At 39.1% G+C, this 24,738-nt stretch overlaps 2 protein-coding genes across 2 annotated transcripts in view; both read left to right on the forward strand.

Annotated features, from left to right (window-relative positions):
- The window catches only part of LOC108690970 (CCR4-NOT transcription complex subunit 6-like), a 518,522-nt gene that overhangs the window by 62,723 nt on the left and 431,061 nt on the right, over nucleotides 1–24,738 (forward strand). The gene's annotated exons all lie outside the window — the stretch shown is intronic.
- On the forward strand, nucleotides 5,251–14,190 carry LOC108690966. Its single transcript, XM_018198524.1, has one exon. The coding sequence runs from the start codon at nucleotides 5,658–5,660 to the stop codon at nucleotides 7,764–7,766; it is 2,109 nt and encodes a 702-aa protein (XP_018054013.1). The 5' UTR covers nucleotides 5,251–5,657; the 3' UTR covers nucleotides 7,767–14,190.

The raw sequence follows: 24,738 nt of genomic DNA on the forward strand, positions 1-24,738 counted from the left end.
TCGACGTGAATCTGAAATGAAGTTGTATCTAAAATTAATTCTATGAATTACGAACTCGTGTCTTAGTCCTCCAATCTTTGTATAAATATTTTGTATAAATAGTTGTATGAGTGCGGCAGTTTGATGCTCACTGTTTCTTAATTAAATTTAATTTATGTTGGATTATTCCTTTCAACTTGCCACATTTGCCTAAAATTATAATTTGAGACAGGAATTATTAAACGAGTGTATTATCTTATAGTAAATTTAAGCACGTGTCTTATTACACAACTTGTAATAAATTTAAGCTATGTCTTATTATATAATGATTATTCAGATTATCGCCATTAATCGACAACTTACAAATCACGGATTAATCCGCCTTCCTCCGGTTACTATCTTTGTCGTTAATTTTTCACGTGCACGCTAATCTTCAATTTTCCAGGCGTCCGGAGTCTGGTGTAATGATCTAGAAAAACGACTTCCACGGTCTCAGGTACACGTAATGGGCATGGGATGTTAGTTACGTATTCCCATTACAGAGATGCCCGCGTGCATGCCGCGGCCATAATGCGCACAGTGGATTTCTCATTATCGATGCTCGTGATTTATGCTGTTATCGTAAGGGACATTGTACACGTAGAGTAGGACCTAATTCGGATTACACTAAGAAATTACCGTGTAGGTAAAGCATCGGTTTCTGTTGGTAGTTTCCTATTGGTCGTGAACGCCTTGTATCCTTAGCATTCACATCGGCATGATCGGTCGAGCATGTCGATTGGAAATTTCCAATCTTAAGTGGGCTAAATCATACATTTATTACAATTAACGTATTTGAAAATACAAAAAACATGTCTGTCTGTTCTGTTATAACAAAAAAATAAATTTTTTTATCTTCATTTATTTCTTGAAAATCTAGCATGTGAATGAATATATTAAAAAAATTTATGTAGAAATAAATATTGTTATAGATTTTAGATAAAATATTAATTGCAAGTCTTTTGCTTGATTAAAAAAAAATGTTATATGTAAATTGGTCTTTACAGAAATTTGTAGTCACTATATGCGTGTTGCGGTCAATATCGCGCTCGAAATTGGAATTGGATTGGATTATATTGGAATCGTTTTGAACTGACAAAGTTACTTTCATTGAACATCAATATTTCTAAATGAGGTTTCCGTACTTGAAATAATGGACATTCCTGCCATTTATGTTCGACACAATGTATTTTCCAGTAAGCGAACTGTATAAACTGTTGAAAAAAAAATTATCGCTTGAAAATATTGCTGTGATCAAAGTTATTTCACGAGATCAAAGCAACTCCATTTTCCGCGGTACGTGCACAAGTTTCACTGTGGCTCGCTGAATCGTTTTTGTTCCCGTCTTTAGCGAAGTTGCGAATTTTTCTCGCCATTATCCGATAAATTTCTCGGTGTGTCGAAACTGTTTGATGTTTATCTATGATGGCGGCCGCGTTTACAAGATGTATATTCACGCGCGATACTGTTACGAGATCTCGCGACGAGAATCATCCTGTTGTTAAAGCATTATTAAACGCTTCTCCGATCTATGTGCGCATTATACTGTCGTTTCTATTACAATTGTGCAAAATCATTGCTTTCATCTATTTAGAGTGAAATTTTCTTGCAAGATGATGTCTTAAGAGATATTTAATGTTTAATGAATTTAAGATTTTGCTTTGAAATATTTTATAAACATTTACTTATTATTATTATTAATCTCGTCACTATTTAATAAATAAGATAATAAATAAGATGAATTGACAAGACATTTTATATGAATGATAGATTTTGTTCTTTTAATGGAACAAATGTTTCTCTTATTTATCAAAATTCGTTCGCTGAAGCAGTTCTTATTTTTATTATTTCAGTTTATCTTATATCTCTATCTTTTTTCCTTCCGATTTTTATCGCGTATAAATCATTGTTGTAGTCGCTTTCACTCAGGAATCGCTCATTCAAGCGTACTTATCGACCAAGATTTTCTGAAGTACGCTTGTAGCGCACTTTCACGTCGCGCTTCGTCTATTTTTCATTATTTCCCGACGCGCTTCGTTTACCTTCGACAAGAAAAGCGCCTCCGCGTCTCTTCTTCATCCTGAATATCTGTGATGGAGAATCACGGTGCTCAATTTCGGTCAGAGCTTTTCTAGTTTAACCGAGAACCAGATCATCATATTTATCTTTAATTTAAAAAATGTTTTGACTTCTAGAATTTTGTTTTAATTTATTTTAATCGACAGAGACTTTATTCTTTATTTATATTATGTATTCTGTGGCAGAAAAAAAAAATCTACTTTGATTATTAAAATATACATATTTTTTGAATATTTTTAAAATAATTTTTAAACAAGTTTGATTTATCTATTTATAATATTGTAAAACTAGCATTAATGAAATATGATAAATTCACAAACGGCTTTGTTTTTTAATCTGTATGTTTTTTTTGGTAAAAAAAAACCATAAATTTATTATGTTGTATACTTATCTGGTTATTATCAGCCAGCCGAGCAAATAAAAATGAGGCAACAATTATAACGACTGTTTGTTTCTAGCGTGATAACAATGTCGCGTTTAATGGTTCGACACATTTCACAATAATGCCAATCTATGGTGGTGTTAATCGCGGATGGTTACTCTATCGAGCGACTGATCGCGCGACGGGACATCAAAATCAGTTTGTAACAATCGCTAATAGCACATCCTCGATCGGGACGCGCGATAGCTCGCGCATCGCCATCGCATCGCAATCCTGTTATCTCTGATCAAGAAACACAATTTATCGTACACTAGGAAATGCCGTGACCCTAATCTAAAAATAAACCATGCCGAGAGAGCTCCACTTTAGATTCTATTTCGTTTATACAGGTGCACTTATCATTGAAGCAACACGAACAAAATCAATATATATTTTTCAGACATTATTTCTTATAATATATTTGATATATCAGGAATAAAATTGAGAACAAACTTATGATTACATTTTCTATATTCGTAATAGCTGATAGAAAATGTTTATTGAACATAATATTTAATAAAATGAAAATATAATATATAGCATATATTTTATATTAGGTGGAGTTTTAATATATTTTCAGATAAAAGATATTTCAGCGAAGAAAAAAGATTTAATCTACTTCGGAGCTAACGGAAAAAATGCTTGCATTCGAGTTGAAGGTGGAATTTTCGGAATTTCGCACGCAATATACTTCATTTGCGTTCGCTTGAATGAGAAGTGTAATAATAAAGCGCTAGGCAGCGAACTTTTTTTCAGACGTGTGTAATAAACATGCTATTTGTGTGAGAGGGAGGAAAAAAGGTGCTTTCAGACTTTTCTTTGACTTGTACGTAATAATAGAGCGATCGTTTCAAACACATTTTCCTGATGTATCTAATAATAGAGAGCCAGTTCCGAACTTTTTTCTCCGCAAGTGTAGTAATAACAGGCAAGCGAAAGTCTAAAACTTCCTCTTGATGCGTGCTGCAGTAGAAGGAGAGGTGCTTTTAATACGTGTAATAATGGGGAAACGTAACCAAACTTTCCTGATGCGTCTAACGATGGAAAAGTTTCGAGAAAAAATTGAACCACCCTGCATCGCACCAGACGTTTCGGATAAGAGAAAGTGGGTGGAAAGAGATCCAACTCGAGTAGCGTGCTGCGAGGGATTGATGACTTGTGACCCACTTTTCGAGCGGTGACCCAGATGTGAGGATGCCTTGGTGTAAGATATTGGAGTTCTCCTACCTACTCCTCTCTTTCTAGCATGCTTCTCTTCCGCACTCTCTCCGCTCTCGACTGCCTCGCGGCTGACAGTAGTCGGTTAGTTCGCTCTGACACCGAGAATGTATAGCCGATTTCGTTCCTCGGGTTAAGAACGACCTAAGTTACGAGATTTTCAGTAAATCGATAGCCGATTGTTTTGAAAGTGACATATGTCAAATTCCGAACGCGCCTAATTTACTTCACTTTTATTTAAAATATTCGAATATTTGACTTGAATCTCGTTCAAAGCAAACAATTTATTTGCACATTTTTTAACTTAGATAAGTCACTTTAGATAATTATTTATATTTAAAAAAGTGACATATAATGATATGTTGTTAAGTTATTTAACGCTATTGCGCGACAAAACATGGGTTGCGTAATTTTCCTGAGAACTGAAGTTACGTCATGCTATTAGTCCGACCTGTTTGACGTGAACTATTTAAAACTGGCGTAAAATAAAAAACGTCCTTCGATAGCCGATGTTTTGCATGCGAAGAGTTATTACCACGGATATTTTAAGCGGAGTGCATTTTAAACGAGCGACTTATCGCTCGATGAATCATCGACATGATCGTTACTCCATTTTTCTCTTATGATTCATTGTATAAGTGAAGGTGATATCGGTGGAACGCATGATGTACATTATTGTATCACATAAAAATAGTCTTGATATTGAAGAATTATGTAATTGCTCGCAGGTCTATGGAATGTTAAAATGCTCGGACTAATCGCTTCTTTTTTGATATTTCTACGAGATTACATCATTTTCCTTGCCTCTTTCTAAATTTACGTTTTCTATCCAATAATCCACGATAAAAAGCTGGTAATTTTTTTAATTTAAAGAGAAAATCTATCAAAATTTTTTTTATTTTATACATTCCATGGGAATTTGATTAAACTTTATCCGCTTGAAAATAAGATCAGAAAGCCATAAAATTCTTCTTTCCCTCTTTGTAATCTACCGTTTTAAATTCACTCATATTTCACGCTGCAGCAAGCACAAGAGGAGAGAGAGAAAGAGAGAGAGTGAGAGGGGGGGGGAGGGGGAGGGGGAAGAGAGATGGAGAAAGCAGGTTTTGTCCAGGATTTGTTTATGAAATTTATGCTAAGTCAGGGTATATGAAACCCGGATAAGCATCGGGCAGGCAGGTAGGCAGGTAAATTCATCTTTGTCAGTCAGCGTTGCGACGGGTAGACGACGATGCTCTCCGACTTGTCTCGTTCCCACTCTCCCTCCCTCGCTTTCTTAGCTTTCTCCTAAGATCCTCTCGCCGAATTGTGACAGCGTCGTCGTTTGCCGGAAGGATACGACACAGTGCCGCGCGTTGTATATACTCGCTGTGCGCGGCGTCATATCGAAAGAAGGTAAGGAGTGGGAGATAGTGCCATCGACGGCAAGGGAGGGAGTCCGATGCTCGTGGTGGTGGTGGTGGTGGTAGCATCGAGAACGGGTAGGGAGACCTCCACGTCGCAGAGGACCGAGAACGGTGTAACGTTGCTCCGGCCAGCACCACCAGCTTCAGTGTCGTTTCGGCCGCGGTCTCGTTCGGTCGTTCTCGGTGAAGGGTCATAAGTTTATGCTCCTTTAACACATCACCGCGACCGTCTCTCTTCCCGGCCTACTTTTGATCTACGGAATACGTTGCGGTCTTGTGCCGAACTTGATTGCTCCAGCCATCGTTGTCAAAGTTTATTATGAATATGGGCTAGTTTGTGACTATCCTTATCCGCTTAAGGATCAGAATCAATGGAGTAATGTGTCACGACAAGTAGGAAGAGAATCTGAACGGAGTTGATAGTGCTCGAGTGCAGGTGTATCGTATTTATTCCGCATTGTTGAAGATTATCGTGATCGCATAGCATTGGTGGCGCGGTCCGCGGATATTGTAAGATGAGCCCGGCCTCCCAGGGCGCCCTGGAAGTGGAGCGTTACATCGGCAGTTGTCTAATCTCGTCCAACGTGCGCGCCGGACTGCACGGCAAGCCCGTGACCGTTTGCCGAAAGCAGGAACAATCAGCAACGGTACGCGGCGGCAAGACGCGCGGCAGCTATAATGGAGGGCAGAGTTACCCCGGGCTGGCCGATCAGCAACAATGTCAGGTGCAATACGGCGGTCCGGGCGGCTGGACGGGTGCGCCGTTGATATCAATGACGTCGAGTCCGCGCAGGTGTAATCAACGCTCATCACCGTCGCTCGGTCAACAACAGCAGCAACAGCAACAGCAGCAGACGTGCACTGATCAGCAGCAAGTGCCACCGGGCGGTCATCTACATAAAAGTCCTCTGTCAAGGTTGGCGATTCATACGCAGGGCGCACCCCTGATTCTGGCCGGACGATTTTACAATCGTGGCAAAGTGCACAGTAATAACAGCAATAACAGTGGTAATTCTAATGGTATCACTAATACGCCATCCTGCGGCAACATCGCCGGTAATTACGTTCATAATAATAACGCGAACCCGTCCATGACGAGCAACGTGAACGGCTCGACGAGGTGTCCGGCATCGCGAATCTCACCTCAAAAATCGATGGAGGCTATCGCCAAGAAATCACCGACGACGGTATCTTCGAATTCCAAAACAGCGGCGACGAACGCCGACTGTTCTTCCGCAACGGCAAAAGAAAACACTGGTTCCTCGAATATCGCGAACATCGATTCGCTGAGTATCGCGAGCGACGAGAGCTCCGGCTCGAACAACTCGGAGAACAGTTTGCCTCGCATCATCAAGCCTCGCAAGCGCAGAAAGAAGGATCGTAAACCGCCGAACAACGTTGTCGCGAGTGGTGTCGACGCAGCTAAATCGGAGGAGCCGCAGGCGCAGCGGCAACAGCCTGCTGGTTGCGGTGTCGTAGCCGGGGAACAATCCAGCGTCATCGGTGTAAAATCGTACGCACCGACTTGTTACGAACCAAGAATCTATGAAGCGGTCACGCCGCATCTCAGGAACTACCGGAGGCCACCGGTCAGCCATCGTGAGAATATCTACGGCGGCTGTAGAGCGCCGTCGATGCAGACAGAGATGGCGGACATTAGGCAGCAACGGTACGCGCACCACCGGCATCATGTGCAAGTGAAAGTGTTAGACGACAACCGTAACGTGATCGCGGCGCCGATTCGTGCCACGGCGCCGCCCAAGGGCTACCGGCATCATCACGCCAACGATAACGGTAACCTGTCGCGACGTTACGTTCATGAATACGCGGGAGAATCCTGCGAGATCGTTGCCAGAGGGGACGGTTTGGGCCCGTGTCAATGTCGATACTGCGATCCTGCCGGTTTGATTTGGGACGTCGATCGGAACGGGTACTCGCCGTTCCTGACGACGACGTTGCCACCACCACCGCCACCGCCGTCGTCGTCCGGTGTTGAGTATTGTCGCAGTCATTTCGGCCAAATACCGCTGTTTTTGACGTCGCCGTGTACGAATCTTCAGGAACGTGCGCTCGACAGATTGTTCGACGAGCACTCTCGATTGCACGACGACAATAGGGACACAGGGCCTGTCGCCGGGCCCGGTGGTGTAGTGTTGAGGCGTAGCTGGAGCGATCCGACGAGTTACTTCAGTTACGGCGAGGAGATCACTGCGCCGACGAAGGACGTCGGTGTTATCGGCGATCGAGGGGGCCAGTCTGAAAGTGGGAAACACAAACGAGCTCTTTGGCGTGGCGACAGCATCGGTAGCGCGCCAGCAAGTTCACCAGCGAACGCGAATGCGGTGGGTCCGAATGCCGGTGGTGGATCCATCGCGTCTCCGAAAGGTCTGGAGGTATCTACGGAAATCATTACGTCGCCCAACGGTCATCGGGATCTGGAGATCAAGTTCTACTCGTCGCCATCGCCCGCTGAACGTCTCGCCGAGGAAGACAAGTCGTCGTCGAGTTTCACCGGGGAGGTTGATGACGACGACAACGGAGACGATAACTTCAGCGATATATGGAGTTACCACGAATCGAAGTTGCAGCAAGATTTCCGTACGTTGCTGCAGGCGGAGGAGTGATGGGTTGTCGTTATCTAATCGAAGATATTCCCGAGCGCTTGCGGTCGCGCGGACTCGCCCGGTGGAGTGTGAAGTGAGAGCAAAACGGCGAATGCCCAACGGCAGTAGAATCCGTGGAGAAAAAGAAGAGGAGAGTGCGTGGGGAGTGGTGTTGACGATGAGCTATTTGATCCCATTCCGAAACGAAGTGACACGAGAGAGAAATACGGACGATGTTAATCTGGTCGCTCGTCATGCGCAAACGATTCGATTGACGTTCGCCTTAGTCTTACGGTGGTCGCTCTTACGTGTGGTCCGGGATCTCAAGGGGGTCAGAGCCAAGCGTCCCCGTGCGAACAACGGTGCCGCTAAGCCTCACAACAAGACGGCGTCAAAGACGACAACGAGGAGGGGCTTCTCACCGCTAACGGTGTTCGTAGTATACGTGACGTGACGTGACGCGCGTGCACGCAATGCCGCACGCGACTCACCATCGCATCGACACTCCATCTGATGTTCCACGTTCAGCGAAGTGAAATGACTTCAGCAACCGAGAAATGGTGTCGATCAGCCTTGTCGCGAGCGTGTTAGTCTTACGGGATCGGAAGAGCGTGCACTTGCGTGCGTGCGTGCGCGCGCGCGCGCGCGCGTGTGTGTGTGTGTGTGTATACATGTATACACCGGAGCGCACTGTACTAATACACGTGACCGTGCTGTCGGGTCTCTTTTAGCTTTTTAATGAATTTTCCTTGTAGTAGGTTGTGACACGATGATCGGTTAAATCGGTACTTTCTTCGTATTTTTATAAGTGTTTTTGTTCTCTCTGACACGCGCAAGAGTACTCGCTCGGAGATCCGGAGGTGACGGAACGTTAATTGAACTAAATGCTATTGAGAAAAATCACCAGAGAATAATAGCACGCTCCGTATTTTTAAAACACGGTCCGTAGTTTTCAAAATCAATTCGTAGATTCGTGCAATCGATCCATTCAATGTTTCTATTTGCACTGACGAATTGGAGGGCACTAGTCGATTAATTCTGTTGATTTATAAATACCTATCAATAGAAAATATTTAGATATTTAATCTTATTTTAATCGTCAATTACGCACGACTCTATGTTAAAATTAATATTATCTCTTATTTTTCAACGTTTATTCGTGGTACGACCTACGGCGAGAGATTATATGTAAAAGAAGTCTGTGAGCCAAGAAACAATGAACGTATAGGAATAAGGCGGAAGAGACAAGGAATAAAATGTATAACGTTCCTGATATTTTATGTATTACCAATCGGAATATCGGAATGCCTTTACTGTGCCCTTCTGTAGACGTGGGACCACTCATCTTTCTTATGCTTCGACCATATCTGTTTTCCGATCGATTGCCCCTACACAATGATTATCTTATCATGAATTTATTCTATCTCATTCCGCGATCCCACGCCCAATTCTTATACTCCATTGTGTCTTGGTTTCGACCCGAGATCGATGCGTAGAATACTAAACTATCGCTTCACGCGTAATCAGACAGCGGCTATTTTTCCTCGATGTCCATCGATTTGCAAAATAACGATCCATGCGTATTTTGACATTCTCTTCTCTACATTCTTTGGAGTAAGATACACTCCAAAGAATTTAGTAAGTCCTTTTGCCGTTTTGCGGCTTACTGATGAGTAACAGTTTTAAAAATGCTAAATCGTCAATCGAATTTGTTCTTAACGCGAACTAACTTTAACATTTAGATATTCTCGATTACGCATCGCGCCATTCATGATGGAAACGCGAGACGTCGCGTGCAGTGCTTCTAAGGCGCGTCCGGGAAAAGTAGTTTTGACCGCCGTATTAGCCGCAAGGGGTTAATCACGAGGGTTAAGATGTATATTTACACGTGAACGCATGTCTCGTCCGACAACGCACCAACACGTTCGCGTGATTGCGATATACGCCGGCTTTTTCTCGCCGTAGTCGTTGCCGCCGCTACCACCACTACCACTACCATCACCATCACCACCACCACCATCACCATCATCACCGCCAACTCAAGACGAGTAGCGGCGACGTGACCGTTTAAAACGTAACATAGCAATTAATCGGAAGAACGATGAACAGTCCGGTCCATTGCTGGCCGCCACCACCGCTTCCGCCGATCGTAATCGACGTCTGCGCCTTCTATCTCGCTTCTCCCTTCGCGCCCGATCGCGCGTGATAGTAGGTCGAACTGTTCCCCCGGCGGGAGAGAGAATCTTCATCATCATCATCTTCTTCTTCCCGCGAAAGGGGCTCGCCTCGCGTGAAAGGAGCTACCGTCTCTACTGGTAACTGCGTTTAATCGCGCACTATCGCCGCGTTTTATCGGATAATTCGATGCAACGGTTCAGCCTCGGAATCGAGCACCGATAATCGAGCAGCTAGCTCACCGAGTTCGTAACATTGTTTCGCTTTTCCCTCTATCTCCCTCTCATGCACGTCGTTTACCGTTGTGTCTGCTAAATAACGGCAAGCGGACCAGATAAACGCGTTATTGATTTGTACAATATCAATACAATCAAGTGGAACTATCGTTGCCGTCATTTCGCCTCGACCCGCTGGAATCGGATGGCAAGATATTGTCACGCGTTCCGTTATGCGATGTCCAACTCGTCCAGAATTGACGATCGGTAGCTTGAAGTTTGCATTATTCTCTCTCTCTCTCTCTCTTCATTCTCAAATCTACCTCTAAACAAATTACAGTTAACGTTAATTAATTCCGTTCCAAATGAAACCTTGCGATGTTTGATATTTAGACTTTCTTTTTTTCATCTCATTAATGAAATGTCATTGGTACTCAACATACTGCCTAAATAAATTTGAACAAGTCAGGATTCTGATATTGATAGAGATTTTAACTATAGTTATAAAAACTACGATGAAGAATCTCATCGTTAATTCGTTAAATAACTTTTTGTCAATTTTTTCCGGTAATGTTATAATCGATTGATCACCGCCACGGACCGATTATCACGGCGATCGAGATGTGACGGGTCGAAGCGCTCGAGGGTGGAAGGCGCGGCAAAGAATTACGCGGCAGGATTCAGGCGTTCTAAAGATATACTATATCCCGAGATATACTATATATCTACATTAGCGAAAGGCCATCGCGCAGATTTACACAGAGCGTAGAAGTGAGTAAACGTAGAAGCGAGTCGGTCGGTCACTTAACACACACACACACACACACACACACAGACACACATGCGCGCGCGCGCACGCACACACACACACACACACACGTACGTACGTACACACAGATATGCCGTGTCTATTGCAAGCCGCGTCGTGATAGGTCGACTTGTTCTTCTGTAAATCTGCGCTCGATGATCAAGAGAGCCTCAGTCGAAAGGACTGAGGTTGCGCGACGAATCCTGTGAATCCTACGTCGTTTTGTATGCGTTATACGAAAACTATACCACCTGTACCCGTTTCCCTGCGACATTATACGTCAGCTAAACTGACAAGACACGTACCACAGAGCCACCCAGCGTCATTATACGCCACATAGGATATACATAGGATATACATACACACATGCACACGACAAACTCAGCAAACCACCTATCGTTAGATAAGTCTAGAATCTAAGGCAATCCATTTAGATTATTATCTCCGTTGTCTATATGTGTATAGAAGAAACTGCGTTTTGTTGTCACGATTTCGGAGCATGCGATGGAAAAATACGACGACGATGACGAGATATGATTGGGGAATACAATGGGTGGATATTTTGAATGGGTGTTTTTGCGTTGATACATGTTTCGTTTTGGAGAAACGGAAGAAGATGAATACATATTCACAAATAATAGAATAATGGAAGTATTTTTTTCGTTCGTGCTAAAAAAAAGAGAAGTTCGAAAGAATACCGCATTGTTTTTCGTTACAATTACAAAACGCGCAGTTACTAAATAGCTATGTATATATTACAAATGCAAACCGCAATCGGAGAGACACAGGTTTGGCGTTCCACTTTTCCGAGATATATAACGCGGTGGAATTATTCATGAATATTTATATATAGCCGTTTCTCCAAAAAGAAGCGCATGCGGATTAAACTAGGAGGAAACCGATGAAATCTTGTTAGTATTCAGTACGTTCGCGGTGCTGGGTATACGAAGGGCAGGCCATAAAAATTCGACAATGACGACAACGACGACGTTCGTTTGGGTTATAACGGGTGTGCGCTTTGTGCCGAGTTTGACGTGGTGAGCGTATGTTTTCCGAGCGAACACGAAGAATGATATTAGCAATATTGCTTTCCTGCCGATTAGTCGCACTTTGCGTGGCAAGTTTTATTGCTGAGTGGCGACAGATAAATATTGTTCTTGGTTCCTTGTTAAGACGGAGCGTGCGCCAAGCATCGATACATAATCGTGCAATGCGTACACGAGGAAATTGCATGCGAAAGAGAAAAGAGAAAGCTTGCAAGAGTGAGTGAGAGAGAGAGAGAGAGAGAGAGAGAGAGAGAGAGAGAGAGAGAGAAACTCCTTTAATAACATCGTCGTTGATTTTTCTTCCTACAAATCGCATCTGAAGAAAAAGGCCTGCCATTCGCAAATGTTCGTTTATGTTTTGTCCGATTGCGTGCGATGTTTGTCGACGCTGTTGTATCGACGTATTTTCGGTTGCTGCATAAATGCGCTATTTGAGTTTATCGGACGTAACGTACGGCAGGAAAAGTAAAACACTCTTGGGACTGATTCACGAGCGACTACAGGCCGAGCCTATTTTAAGACTAAGTCGTAAAAATGTTCGTATTTATACATATAAACGGCCTTTCTTAAAGGCCTTTCTTATCTAGGATTTTTAATAAATATGCCCGAGTTGTCTAGTAAATTTGAATGAAAGGAAAAACGTCATGTCTTATACGTATTGCACTTATTCATTGCCAACAAATTGTCGCTTTTGCTGATGTTTTTTGCACAGATTTCTTTCGTTAAACCGAAGTGTATAACTTTGGTTTAGACAATCTTTCTTGATTACTCAACAGCGTAACTTATAATACGTTTTTGCGCATTACATTATTGTGAGAAGTATGCAGCTTCTATAACGCATCCACGTTCTCGGATGACGAACAATGCAGCGATCGTAAAATTTTATTTGAGAAATAACGAAGAGATAATACAGCGCATTTGTTTTATGTACCTCTATGCAATGAATGGCGACTTTAGTCCGGGAAGATTCAAGTGTTTTTCGACAGATAGGAATGGTAAACGTCTGCTGATTTAGCTGCGGAACCTGTTACGAACAGTTTTCTGGCGATGCATCGGTGACCTAATTTATTTACCGTTTCTCTAAGCGCATAAAAAATTTGTTAAGACGCTTACGCGAATGTCGCGGCAGAGAAGTGAGAATTGACAAATAAACAAAAGACAGAAAAAGAACGATGCGTATAGTCGTGTTTTTGAAAAACAATCCCAACGTCATCGAAGATGCTCTCGAACGGAATCCTCACTACCTGTTGACCGACGGAAATCGCGATGTACGCGAAAAAAAGAAAGAGCAAAAGAGATTTCTTTTTTTTAAATTATTGTTGTATTTACATTATTGTTCTAAATATTTAGCTTTTTATTTATATTTACCGAATGATTGCAAAATACGAGGACGAAAAACTGGCAAATATTAGGAAAAAAAAAGCCACAGCAAATATTAGACAAACGAGGAACATGGAAGGGATTTAAAAAAGGATGGAAAATGTGAAAATATTGATGAGAAACGTATGACAGCGAAACACTTGATCGACATATCTTATGGTTTTCAGAATTTTAATTTCTGACATTAGAAGAATCTGTAAAAAAAAAACCATATTTTTTTCGTTTCTCTTACGAAATCATATGATTTAGTTTACTATGCGTTTATAGTAAAATTCAAGAGCTCTAGAAACGTAAAAAAAGCGTTAGATAATGGACTCGCTGGGTCACATCGACATGTGTTTGTTTCGTATTTTTCTAGCCAGGATTTTCTTGGCTTTGATGATTTTGCCTTTCCCGATTGCCCGTCCAATGTGATTGCTTCAGAAATCGTGCTTTCCGTTTGATTTGATCTCTGACGAAGACAGAGGGAGAGACTCGAAAACAGCCGAAATGGAAGGAGCGCGGTTTTAATGATCCTAATTTTTTTTTCTTTGTACCGTTTCTTTTTTTGTTCCCCATGTCGGCCGTCGATTGTTTTTTGATTCTCTCTTCCTCCTGCTTCTCCTTTATGTATTTATTTCACTTATCGTCAATTGACGTTAATAATGTATTGTGATAATGCAACGATATAACACACCATATACACATACACACACCGATACTCGGCTCCGCTTTGTCGTAATAGACTGATCAACTAAGCCGACTTACCAACGTCGCCCATAGTGCTGTGTTGCACTAACTCGAATCTGTTTGGAAGAATCAATAAAAACATCTTTAATTTATTCGTGATTACTACTTTCATTGAGTCCCGTTTACAAATATTATAATAAATTATACAAAATAAAATATAATATCATAAATATCTTTTTTAAAAAGTAATATAATGTATTACAAACTTTTATTATTTTAGATGATGAGAGATATGCGACAAATAATTTATAGGTATATGAAAAATTTCTCATTGTTATTTAAACATAATTTTAGACCTATTTGAACAATAATTATAAGTAAGGAAGAAAATTTAATTTAATTTAAAATAAATTTAAAATTGTACGGAATTTGAGCAAGTGGCACTCTCTTAATTTTTGTTTGACGAACAATGCAATATACTTCTGATATTTTCTTTCTATCAATTAATCCATCACAAATATTGTCTTCTCTTTCTGTAATCCATTACATTCGTTAAAGTTGGCTGTAATTTTCCTGAATGGAAAATTAATTTTGAAGGGCAAAAATTGAGCTACCGCATATTCTACTTCTTTTTCTTTTGGACCGCGAACATCAATTCACTTGCGAACGAAGTCACGCAAAGATAACGATAACTCAATCATCTCCCCCATGCGTTTCTTATTCGTTCATCTTTCTTTTTCTCACGAGCGAATGGAGGTTGAGTGAAAATAACGCAGGGCATTCAATTTACTCGTTTATTCAGATGAAAATTACTGAGACGGCAATTTTGCTTTCCGCTCGTTACACGACGAAATGTACTGAACCGCATGACGTAGCGCGTATTATAACGAGTTTGACTTATGGTAAGTACGGTAACAGAGTTTGATACGTATTTAAGATTATACGTATCCCGTTGGCGAGCTGATTTATCACACGAACGGCGATTTAATATCCCCGACAGGAATAATGATATAAAACACTTAAGTCACGATCGCTCGACATTACAGCATAAACATAACGCTTAAAGTAACATAAATATTAAACGAACGGCCAGAATTAAACATGAAAACATCAAGTATTACTAGGATATAAATTAGCCATTTCAAGCAGTGATTCTCGATATTGATGCTACTTTTTATCGATCATGACTGAAATATGGATTTTAAAACTCGTAACGTAATATCCCTTTGCAATGCAAGGCATTGCAAAGAGTTCTTAAGTGCAAGCAAGATTCCTGGTTAATTACTTTTTTTTAGAAATGTCTTTCCGTGACGATTATACAATTGCGATCTCTCGTCGTGGGTGGTACGATATTATCTATTCAAGTGCCGTTTACGCGTCGTAATTCCTCGAGAAGTCCTGCCGACTTCATCGCCGGCGGTTTTACATCGCCGCCTTCGACGCCTCCACATTAGCGAACGCACTGATTCTCTCGGTTTTCCCCGGGAATCGGTTTATGCACTTGACCGACGCTAGACCGTCATTCGACGGCGGCGAATGTAATCCGACAATCTCTTCTTCCTTATCTCGGAATTGAGTAATGGCCCCTTGGTTGGTTTGCGTGTGGGTTGGTAATTCGCCCGTATATCCACTCCCTGGTGCTGTTAACATTGGCTCTTCACACATCAAGTTCTACCGCACCTCTTTTTGTCATCGATCCTTATGATAGTGTTGATTCTTATGATTTACTTGTTGCTGCAAGTATTGTGAATCTCTGTCTTTAAAGACTAGAGGAATTCCATTGGATCTCTCAAACCTTGATAGTAAAAGGGAAAGAAAAATGCGGAAATTCCTTTATGCTAGGCAAATATATTTTTATAATTTATTCTTTGATTTAAGAGAAACTGAAGGAGAAAAGTTTCCTCTTTTATTTAATTATATTATTTAATTTTCTTTTTAAATATAAACGATATTAAGTTGAAATATTGTAATATTAAAATTATTCTAAAAACTTAAAAATTTTTCTATTCAAATTTTTTGTTGGAGATAAGAGACAGCTAAGAGAGATAAATAAGTTAGACAATTTAGGTCACGCTTATGATCAGAATCTCTTGTCTCGTGCCAAATGAGTGTTCGTAATCAATGACATCTCATTAGCCGTTCGACGCTTTGCTTAACAGCCTGCGGCATGCTGTGTCGATTGAATTAGCTATCGTCGATGTCTGTGCGTGTATGTGTGTATACGCGATGTAATCCGTCTGTCTTATCGTACGCGCCGTTGCTCGTGATGAATCATTATACCGGTTGAGATTAGGGACGTCAATCATGATCGGAAAGAAAAAGGAAAGAAAGACATCAGGAATACGGAACCGGTATGCCAATGTCTACGACAGATTCTTCTGAAGAGGAGTCAATTGAACGAATTGATCGAACGTGGCGTCGAAGTTTGCAAATGACTAACCATAAGATTCCATTCTTGCAATTCACGCTTGTTATTGCATGACGAATACAGAGCCGTGCTGCTATCTATTAATTCGAGTTCCCTCGTGAAAAAATTCATGAAAAAGTACCACACGATGTATCGAATTATTCAGGGAGCAGATTAAGATGCGTCCATCGCGACTTGTATTTTCTGTTGCACGCAGCGCGATACAGTCGTTTGTGCAACATCGTAGATTTAAATAAACAAGATGATGAAACCCCGATGCTAATATATGATTTAAATTTATACGCGAAAAACAATTCAGATTAATTTATTGACATATATCAATATGTTAGTTATATATGTACATTATATATTGTAACATATGTATGTTGATTCTAATTTATTTTTCAGCCACTGATCATTTAATTATCATACTTGGCGTTTTGTATTAAAATATTCTTTATGGTATTTTTTTATTAAAACATTCTTTATGATATCTGTACAATATTTTAGATTGTACACGATGTTGTATGAACAACGCACATTAAAGACAAGTATAAATTTAATGTCACAACATAAGAGGACAATTATATAAGATGAATATAATTTATATCATTAATTTATATCATTATGTAAAAGTGGAATTAACGCGGAGAATTTTAAACATTTTGTTCCTGTGGCATATAATTATTTTCTGCTTCATCCATGTAATTTTCCAGTGAAATTCAGTGATAGTTGATCAGCATTTATATTTCATTACATATATATAAGTATATAATTTTGTACTATATTTTAATATTATTGCATGGCAGTTATCATATATTTTGACTTTTGTTGCATATTATCTCTGTGGAATTTAATTTCTCTCTTATTTATGATTTATTTTTGAAAATCTTGATCAAAATTTTATTCTCTAATTCTGCAATTATTAAATTAATTATACGAATTATTATTTTGTTGTCTTAAATTATTTATATTAACTTTTTCTTTTTATAATCTTTTAATTTAATAATAAAAATCAATTACTATTTTAATCAGATACGTATACAAGTATAAATAAAACTAGATAATTCCTAATTATTTTATTAATTGACACATATATTTTTACCGAGGGGAAGGAATTAGTAATCTTGAAATTTTCATCATTTTTCTGCACATAATAAATTTTTTTTTTTGAAAGAGAAACGAAATTCGTACGTATGCTTACACGCCGAGAGATCGTTTGAGGATCGTTAGTCAGAGTTTCACAGCGCGCTGGCATAGTTTCTCGCTAATTATGCGGCCTGTCATTAAGACGCTCGCGAAACTCACCGACGTTGCACCGCATAGTCTTGCTGTTTTTCATTCTCGGTCATAATCACGCACGCTTTGTATCACCGCATTGGCACCTTCTGTACTCGTTAGTGCTCCTTCGTTCACTCGCTCATTCGCGAAAGGAGGGAAAGAGAGAAAAATAGAGAATCGTATCTCGACGACGCATTCGCGAGTCGTAAGTATATTTTAAGAGACGCGCCATTTCCAACCAATTTGCATTTGAATACGAGCGTCATAATGGCCTGAACTTTGCATACGTGACCTTGTCGCGTGTATCACCGGCAGAATATGCCTGGAAGAACATCGTCGACGTTCTACCGCCCGTACGGTTGCTCTTAATTATGACTATTAATACGGAATGAAAGCATCCTCGCCGCGCGGACGAAGGAACGATTGCTCGATAGAGTATAGTAGAGTGCTTTATAATTTATAAGATGTTACACTAAGATATGATTTCTAAAGACAATTAATTTCTGATTTTTAATGTTTTTTATCTAGTAGTCGATAATATTTCTCGTCAAGGTATAACATTATTTTACGTTTCAATTTAATAATGGATGGACGCGCAAACTTTATATTCTCATGTATTTTAGTATGTATGTTCCGTAATACTACAACGTTCGCTTCGGGCATTACTCGCGAATAATTGATATCCATTAGTTATTCTGAGTAATTATTTGAATAACTATTGTTAGGTTGGATGATATATTCGAATCATAAATATTCATTATATCCATTATTGTCCGCGAAATGTAAAAAAGTGCGTTGCCGCAAATCACAATCGCGATTTATTTTTTCACGAGAGATTACGTAATCTAATCTTTTTGAAATTAAGTTTAATTCATATAAATTGCTTTCGATAAATATGCGAAAGGTCCGGCAAATTTACGCACGAGACAACTCATACATAAGCGCACCGCAATCGAAATATAAGCAAGAAAACTTCCTTCTGTAACGAGCGGCAATTGTTATAAGAGTGATAAGTACGCGGTGTTTGGGTAAGAATCTCAAAGCGGCGGTGGCGAAAGAAGTGCTTAACCTCCATAAAATAATCGGCGAGTATTCTCTAATTCTATTTTACAACTTTGGATGCCGTTATGTTTTTCTTTAAACATAATTGCGAGTCAAAAGTTGAATTTTGGACGACTGTTCTCATTCTGTTTTACTTGGTAAAAATTTCGATAGTTAAAAGAAAAATTGCTAAAAGAAAATACTCATAACAAACACTCATAACATCTTTTGCTCATTTATTAACTCTAATATTAAGATATTCAAATAGACATTATTCAGACATTTGTTAATTACTACCAATGCTCGTTCACGTAGTGTGTTAATTACCGTTACACGTTTACTAGACTGTTAAATAAATTAACTGTACCGAGTTAAAGTGTAGACCTGCTGTAACTTTCAGCTTTTTCGCTGACTCCTCGCAAATGTGTTATTTCTCCGGGGGAAAACTTCTACCCGGGGATTTTGCGTAGAATTTATTGCCACCGCACCGCTGCTGGCATAAATCGCGAATTTAACGGGCACGTTCATTCGTCGAAATTCGTTCGATGAGCCTCGGCCCGCGGTAGAAAAAGTATCGGGTTTTAACATTTTTTTTCCCAAGAGGCGGAAACGCTGTTGTTTCACGCGGTTTGTAAAAATAAGGTTCGTCTAACAGTATTGAAAAGTTTTAACGATTCATCAATGGAGCCGTCAAAGCCGTAATTCCTGCCCGTTTTACTTCTTGATCGCGTACTACTCCCGTCGATATACTATCGAATAGAATGCCGTCGGATTAAGTAGATCGACCACGGTTAACATTGCACTGCAAGTATTCGCTGCAAGTCGGTAGGTATACAGCCACGGCTAGAAGTAACTTTGTAGCTTGAAATTGCATTAAGTCGAGATATTTTATTTTACAAATCAAAAGGTATATAATGAAATTTCGTATTGACTAACAAATAAAAACATTAAAACGCGATGCAATTATTTTTAAAAAAAGATTAGGTGTTTTTTTTATTTATAATGTCGACTATTTCGTTTTTGTTGAGATTTATTGAAGAGTTTTAGCACTTTTGGCCAAGACTGTATCTAATATCCACATCTCGAAGTTTATCTTGATAGTACATTAGCGCATTATCGAATACAAGATAATAACAAGATATTATAATCAGTTTAGTTTGTTATAATTGCAGATAAGTGGGTTAGAACGTTCATATTAATACAAATGCTAGGCGTACAAATGGAACAATTGTTGAGAAATATCGAATTAAGCGGCTTAGGTACTTCCTTTCATCGTGGAATTTACAATGTGAAAAATAACAATGTGAAGAATATCCAATTCAATGATTTTAAGTTCAGTGTTGAATTACTGTTGGAACCTATTTAAACCAGACGTATTTTAATTAATATTAAATAAGATTGTTAATTTTTAATTTTAATTAATATTAAGTAAGAATAATCCGTTAATATCTCGGCAAATAGGTTTCTTTTTTGCGAATATCGAATTTAAAGAACCAGTAGATGCAAATTATAAAAGCTTTTTACAGAATTAAAAATCTGTTTTTAGAATTTATCATATTTAATTGTTCGTGATGATTTAAGTAGCAGATTTTAATAATTGAATAGTTTTAAATAAATGAACAGTCACATGAGATGAGATTTTTAGAAAGATTACATTATCTTTTTCTTTTTTTTTCTAAAAATTTAAATTCCTGCATTCAACTGAACGTTGAGAGTAAATTATCAAACATACCGAGAAAATTGTTAGGTGAATATTGACTGTTATGATCAAGTTTTCAGCTCGGAATGGGTCAACTTTACGTACGTAGCTTGGTAGTATTACATAACAGAGCGTCATTGGATGGTACCAAGCACGCCGCGAAAACCGACACAGTTTACGAGCGCGCGCGACGATGCACATGTTATTACAACGCGCGGTAAACTAATGGTAGCGGAACGTTATCAGGTGGGTCGCGTCGCGTTGTTGGCCACGTTCATCGTTGACATCGTGCCGCACTTATGCCGCCGGGGTTATCGTGTTACGCATTCGCGTGGCATTCCGACCACCTGGCTCTCTGTTGGTGGCACGTTACACGTAAATCATCACGCGGAGAATGGACGGAGTCACTGCTGTCGCTCCGTCCACTTCAAATGTCGGCCTGTAATCGTATACCCGGCGGGCAGCGAGCCCGCTTGCGGATTCTGTAAAAGTGACTCGGGTGACTTCGCGTCAACTTTTCTCATCCTGCGATGGTGAACTGCGTTCGGTCAGAAGTATCATGTTGAAGTGGCAAAAACGAGCGATCATTTTGAATCCATAGAACGAGGATACTTTGACAACCTATAGTTTTTTTCGTATAGTAATTTTCCTGGTAATTTATTTTTTAAACAAAATAAATTCTTGAATTCACATTTTTAAGAAATAAAAATTATTCAATGAATTATAAAGCAATTTATAATTATATTCGTCAGAGGTGTCGAATATTGTATTCTGAAAATTAGCTGTCGGACAATTTGAAAATGAGCCTTTGATTTCATTTTTGCATTACTACTCTGTTAGATATTAAAGGAACAATGGTAATCTAATCCCTTCAATTAAATAACATTTCGTTATTTTTAATTCATATGTCAAAATGTAAATCAAGCCATTTCAAACAGAATTCTATGGTCAGAAATAAACTAACGTCCATATTAACGTATATATTTATGCTGATAGAAATGTTTTGTATGATATGTGATTTGTAAATCTTTCTTCTTACTTTTTAATTTAAAAATTTTGTTATTCTCTGATCAAAATTTGATCAGAATAACAAAATTTAAATGTTTTAATTAAAAAGTAAGAATGTTTTTGTAAGTCACACAAAACATTTCTCTCAGTAGCAAATAATAAATTAAATTTGAGTCTAATTTAATACATTTTTTTAATTAAATTGTTTAACTTTATCGTTTCAATTGAATTAACAATATATTAGAATGGAGCAATGACAATTTATATAAATGTTTAAAAATACAAAGTTTACACTGGATCTAATTTGATATTAAAATATGAATTTAACAGTATAAAGTGATTAAAAATATCTTGCCAAACATGACCTTTGTCATTTATTATCTAACAATTTAGTTAGTATTTCGTTGGAGAATTCTTAAAGTTAATTGGCTAGACTAGGGAGAATAAAAATAAGTTTTCTAATATGATATATCATACGCTTGTAAAATTTGTATGCTTGTAAAAGATATTAGTATAATTTCGCTAATTTTAGCGATGTATTATTATTTCTACGATATTTCTGCCGCTTTTCTGGTGCCCATAAAACCTAGAGAGATTAGCATTACAGACAATAAGAGATATTTGACGCATACGTCATACTTTACCTTTATATATATCTTTTATTGTTGCAAGTATCATAAAATCTGTTTGACTCCTCATCCGCTTTGTCGCGATTCGCTTTCCTACCATTATCGTTCCTCTCAATGGTTATCAACGGAATTATACTCAACACATTTCCGCGGATTTCCGAGCGTGTAATCACGTCCCGACATAATCTGTACGCATTAATCGTCGCTATTGTCGGTATCGAAATTTCGTGCGGCTTTAAGCCTTCGATTTGGCGGTTATCCCGAAACATTCGTTGAACTGATTTCACAGTTCTTCAGTCTTGCGGCCGCACAATCGCGGGAATATATTTTCCTTAGCACAAGGTATGAAATGAACGCGCGGACTTTATGATCGTTAGAATCTCTTTCTTCGCGCGATTCCTCTTAATTCTTTTCCGATATCGCGAATAGGCATTTATTTCTCTTTTGCGCATAGCGCGTATCACCCATGACTTGCGGCTTACGCTCCTCGTAATCCATCGATTACAGTCTTCGTCCTGTTGGGGAGAGAGAGAAAGAAAGAGAGAGAGAGAGACTGTTTCTCATCCAAGAGGAGCGACGTGGACTCTCCGCGCTTACTGGTTAACTTCCAAACGATTGAATCCGCGTGCCGCGCCGACTGCCTATTAGTTTCTCATCGGCGTATTCCTTGAAAATGCTACCTGCACGCCGAGTATCTTACATGAGAATTTATGACTGCGACTCGTAATTCAGTGAGCTTGGAAATGCGGCGAAGGTGGCAAGCCATTTATAATCGGGGAAATTACGAAGACGGTGAATCATCATCATCAGCAGATAACGAATCCGTCAATGCATCGCGATAGACTCGTTCGATGTACCTGTTTCCAGTATATACGAGTATCTACAAAATTTATTGGAAATAGCGATAGGTATTAAGGAAGTTATATGATACTTTAGAGAGATTGTCATCTTCAATTTCATATCGCACCGAAGAATGGTATGCCGCTTAGATTGAAAGATGCGGAGAATATTGCAAGAAACCTCTTGGAAAGGAGAATTCTAGAGGAGATGAATGAGAATATTTTTATTTTTACAAGTTTCAAACATGCTTTCCTCCATGAAATCCTCGATTTCGAAGGGACTTATCGTAGCTCGTCGACGATGGTATTGAGCACGATATATTGATACAAAATATGGTACATTTGATTAAATTTACTTATCTTTAATTTAGTTGTCCTTATTTCTTTTATTGGAAAATATAAATATTTAAATATTTAAATATAATAAATTTGACTTAAATATATACATTTTTTACTGAGAGAAATAAAAAAAAATTAAATTAATTTAGAAAAATGAATAATTTTTTCTCATTGTGGGCAGGTCGTCGTTTAACCGAGAACTCGGGTCTTATCTTTCTTACTGTTTCCGTGATGGCTTTCCGCGGTATCCGCTGCAGGAATGTAACGGGCGAGGATCAGGAAATCGACCGTATGGCTTTTTAACACGGTGAAGCGGTTGAATTATCGAGGAGGCGCGAACGCGGTCCGATTACATGCATCTCGAAATGCGTGCACTCGGTAAACGAAACGTAAAGCCGTCATCGCGCCGCAATTTCCGGCAAGTGTCGGACGGTGCGTCATGCCAGCGCGTACGAGCTTCTTCGGCGTGTTAATCGTTTCTCGCTTCTGTAGATAGACCGTAAAAATAAAAGGCATACGCACATGGATGTGCATATACATACCGAGTGCCTTTTATGCGCCGCACCGGGGCTCGTCTCTGTTTTATTACTGAGCCACTCTATCGTATATCACTTTTATATGCATCGGTGCATATCTATTCTCTTTTCCGTGTGTTGTCGAACGACGGCGGTATAATCGATTCAAAGATGGCACGGCTATCGAAGTAATAAAATTGTCCTTTCTTTTTCGCTTTATAACTGCTTCATGTTTTGTTTCATAAGTACATTTTTTACGTTGCATATGCACTCCACTTTTTTTCGATTTAATCTATCAAAAGTTTATGGAATCATAATTTTTATTTTTATTTTTATTAACGTAGACTTGTATTGTTACGCAATTAGCAAAAAGGTATATAGCAATAATAATTTTCGCGTTTTGTAAGTTATTAAAATTATTTAACATATCGAGGAATAAATTTTACAATGAAAGAAAGAAATATTTTATTTATCGTTTAGTTTGAGGCAAATTTCAATAAAATTTTTAATATTATTTGAGTATTTAAGATAATAATATTGAAAATAAAATGTCGAGATTTGAAGAATGTTTGAGATTTTTGTTAATAAAAATTAAGCGTAGAATTTATTTAGAAATAAATTTTACAAAAGCGAATATTTGTGCCTGTTTTTTGCCGATTCTAGGATTCTATGATTCTATTTCGAGTTTCTAGAACATTGTATAATCAATCAACTTTGATGAGTGCTTTCGGGTCGATGTAAATTTGCGCAAACAAATATTTCCAAATGTCGATCGGTTCTGCTACAAAACGAGATAACGCGAAAATGAATAGCGCACGATTCCAAGGATTAATCGGATACAGATTCAAGTGAGAGAGACAGACAGACAGACAGACAGACAGACAGACAGACAGAGAGAGAGAGAGAGAGAGAGAGAGAGAGAGAGAGAGAGAGAGAGAGAGG

This window comes from Atta colombica, unplaced genomic scaffold (genome assembly GCF_001594045.1).
Source record: "Atta colombica isolate Treedump-2 unplaced genomic scaffold, Acol1.0 scaffold38, whole genome shotgun sequence".
NCBI classification, from domain to species: Eukaryota; Metazoa; Arthropoda; class Insecta; order Hymenoptera; family Formicidae; genus Atta; species Atta colombica.

Excerpts from the sequence above, each read along its gene's own strand:
- LOC108690966 (XM_018198524.1), top strand. The coding sequence starts at position 5,658 with ATGAGCCCGGCCTCCCAGGGCGCCCTGGAAGTGGAGCGTTACATCGGC.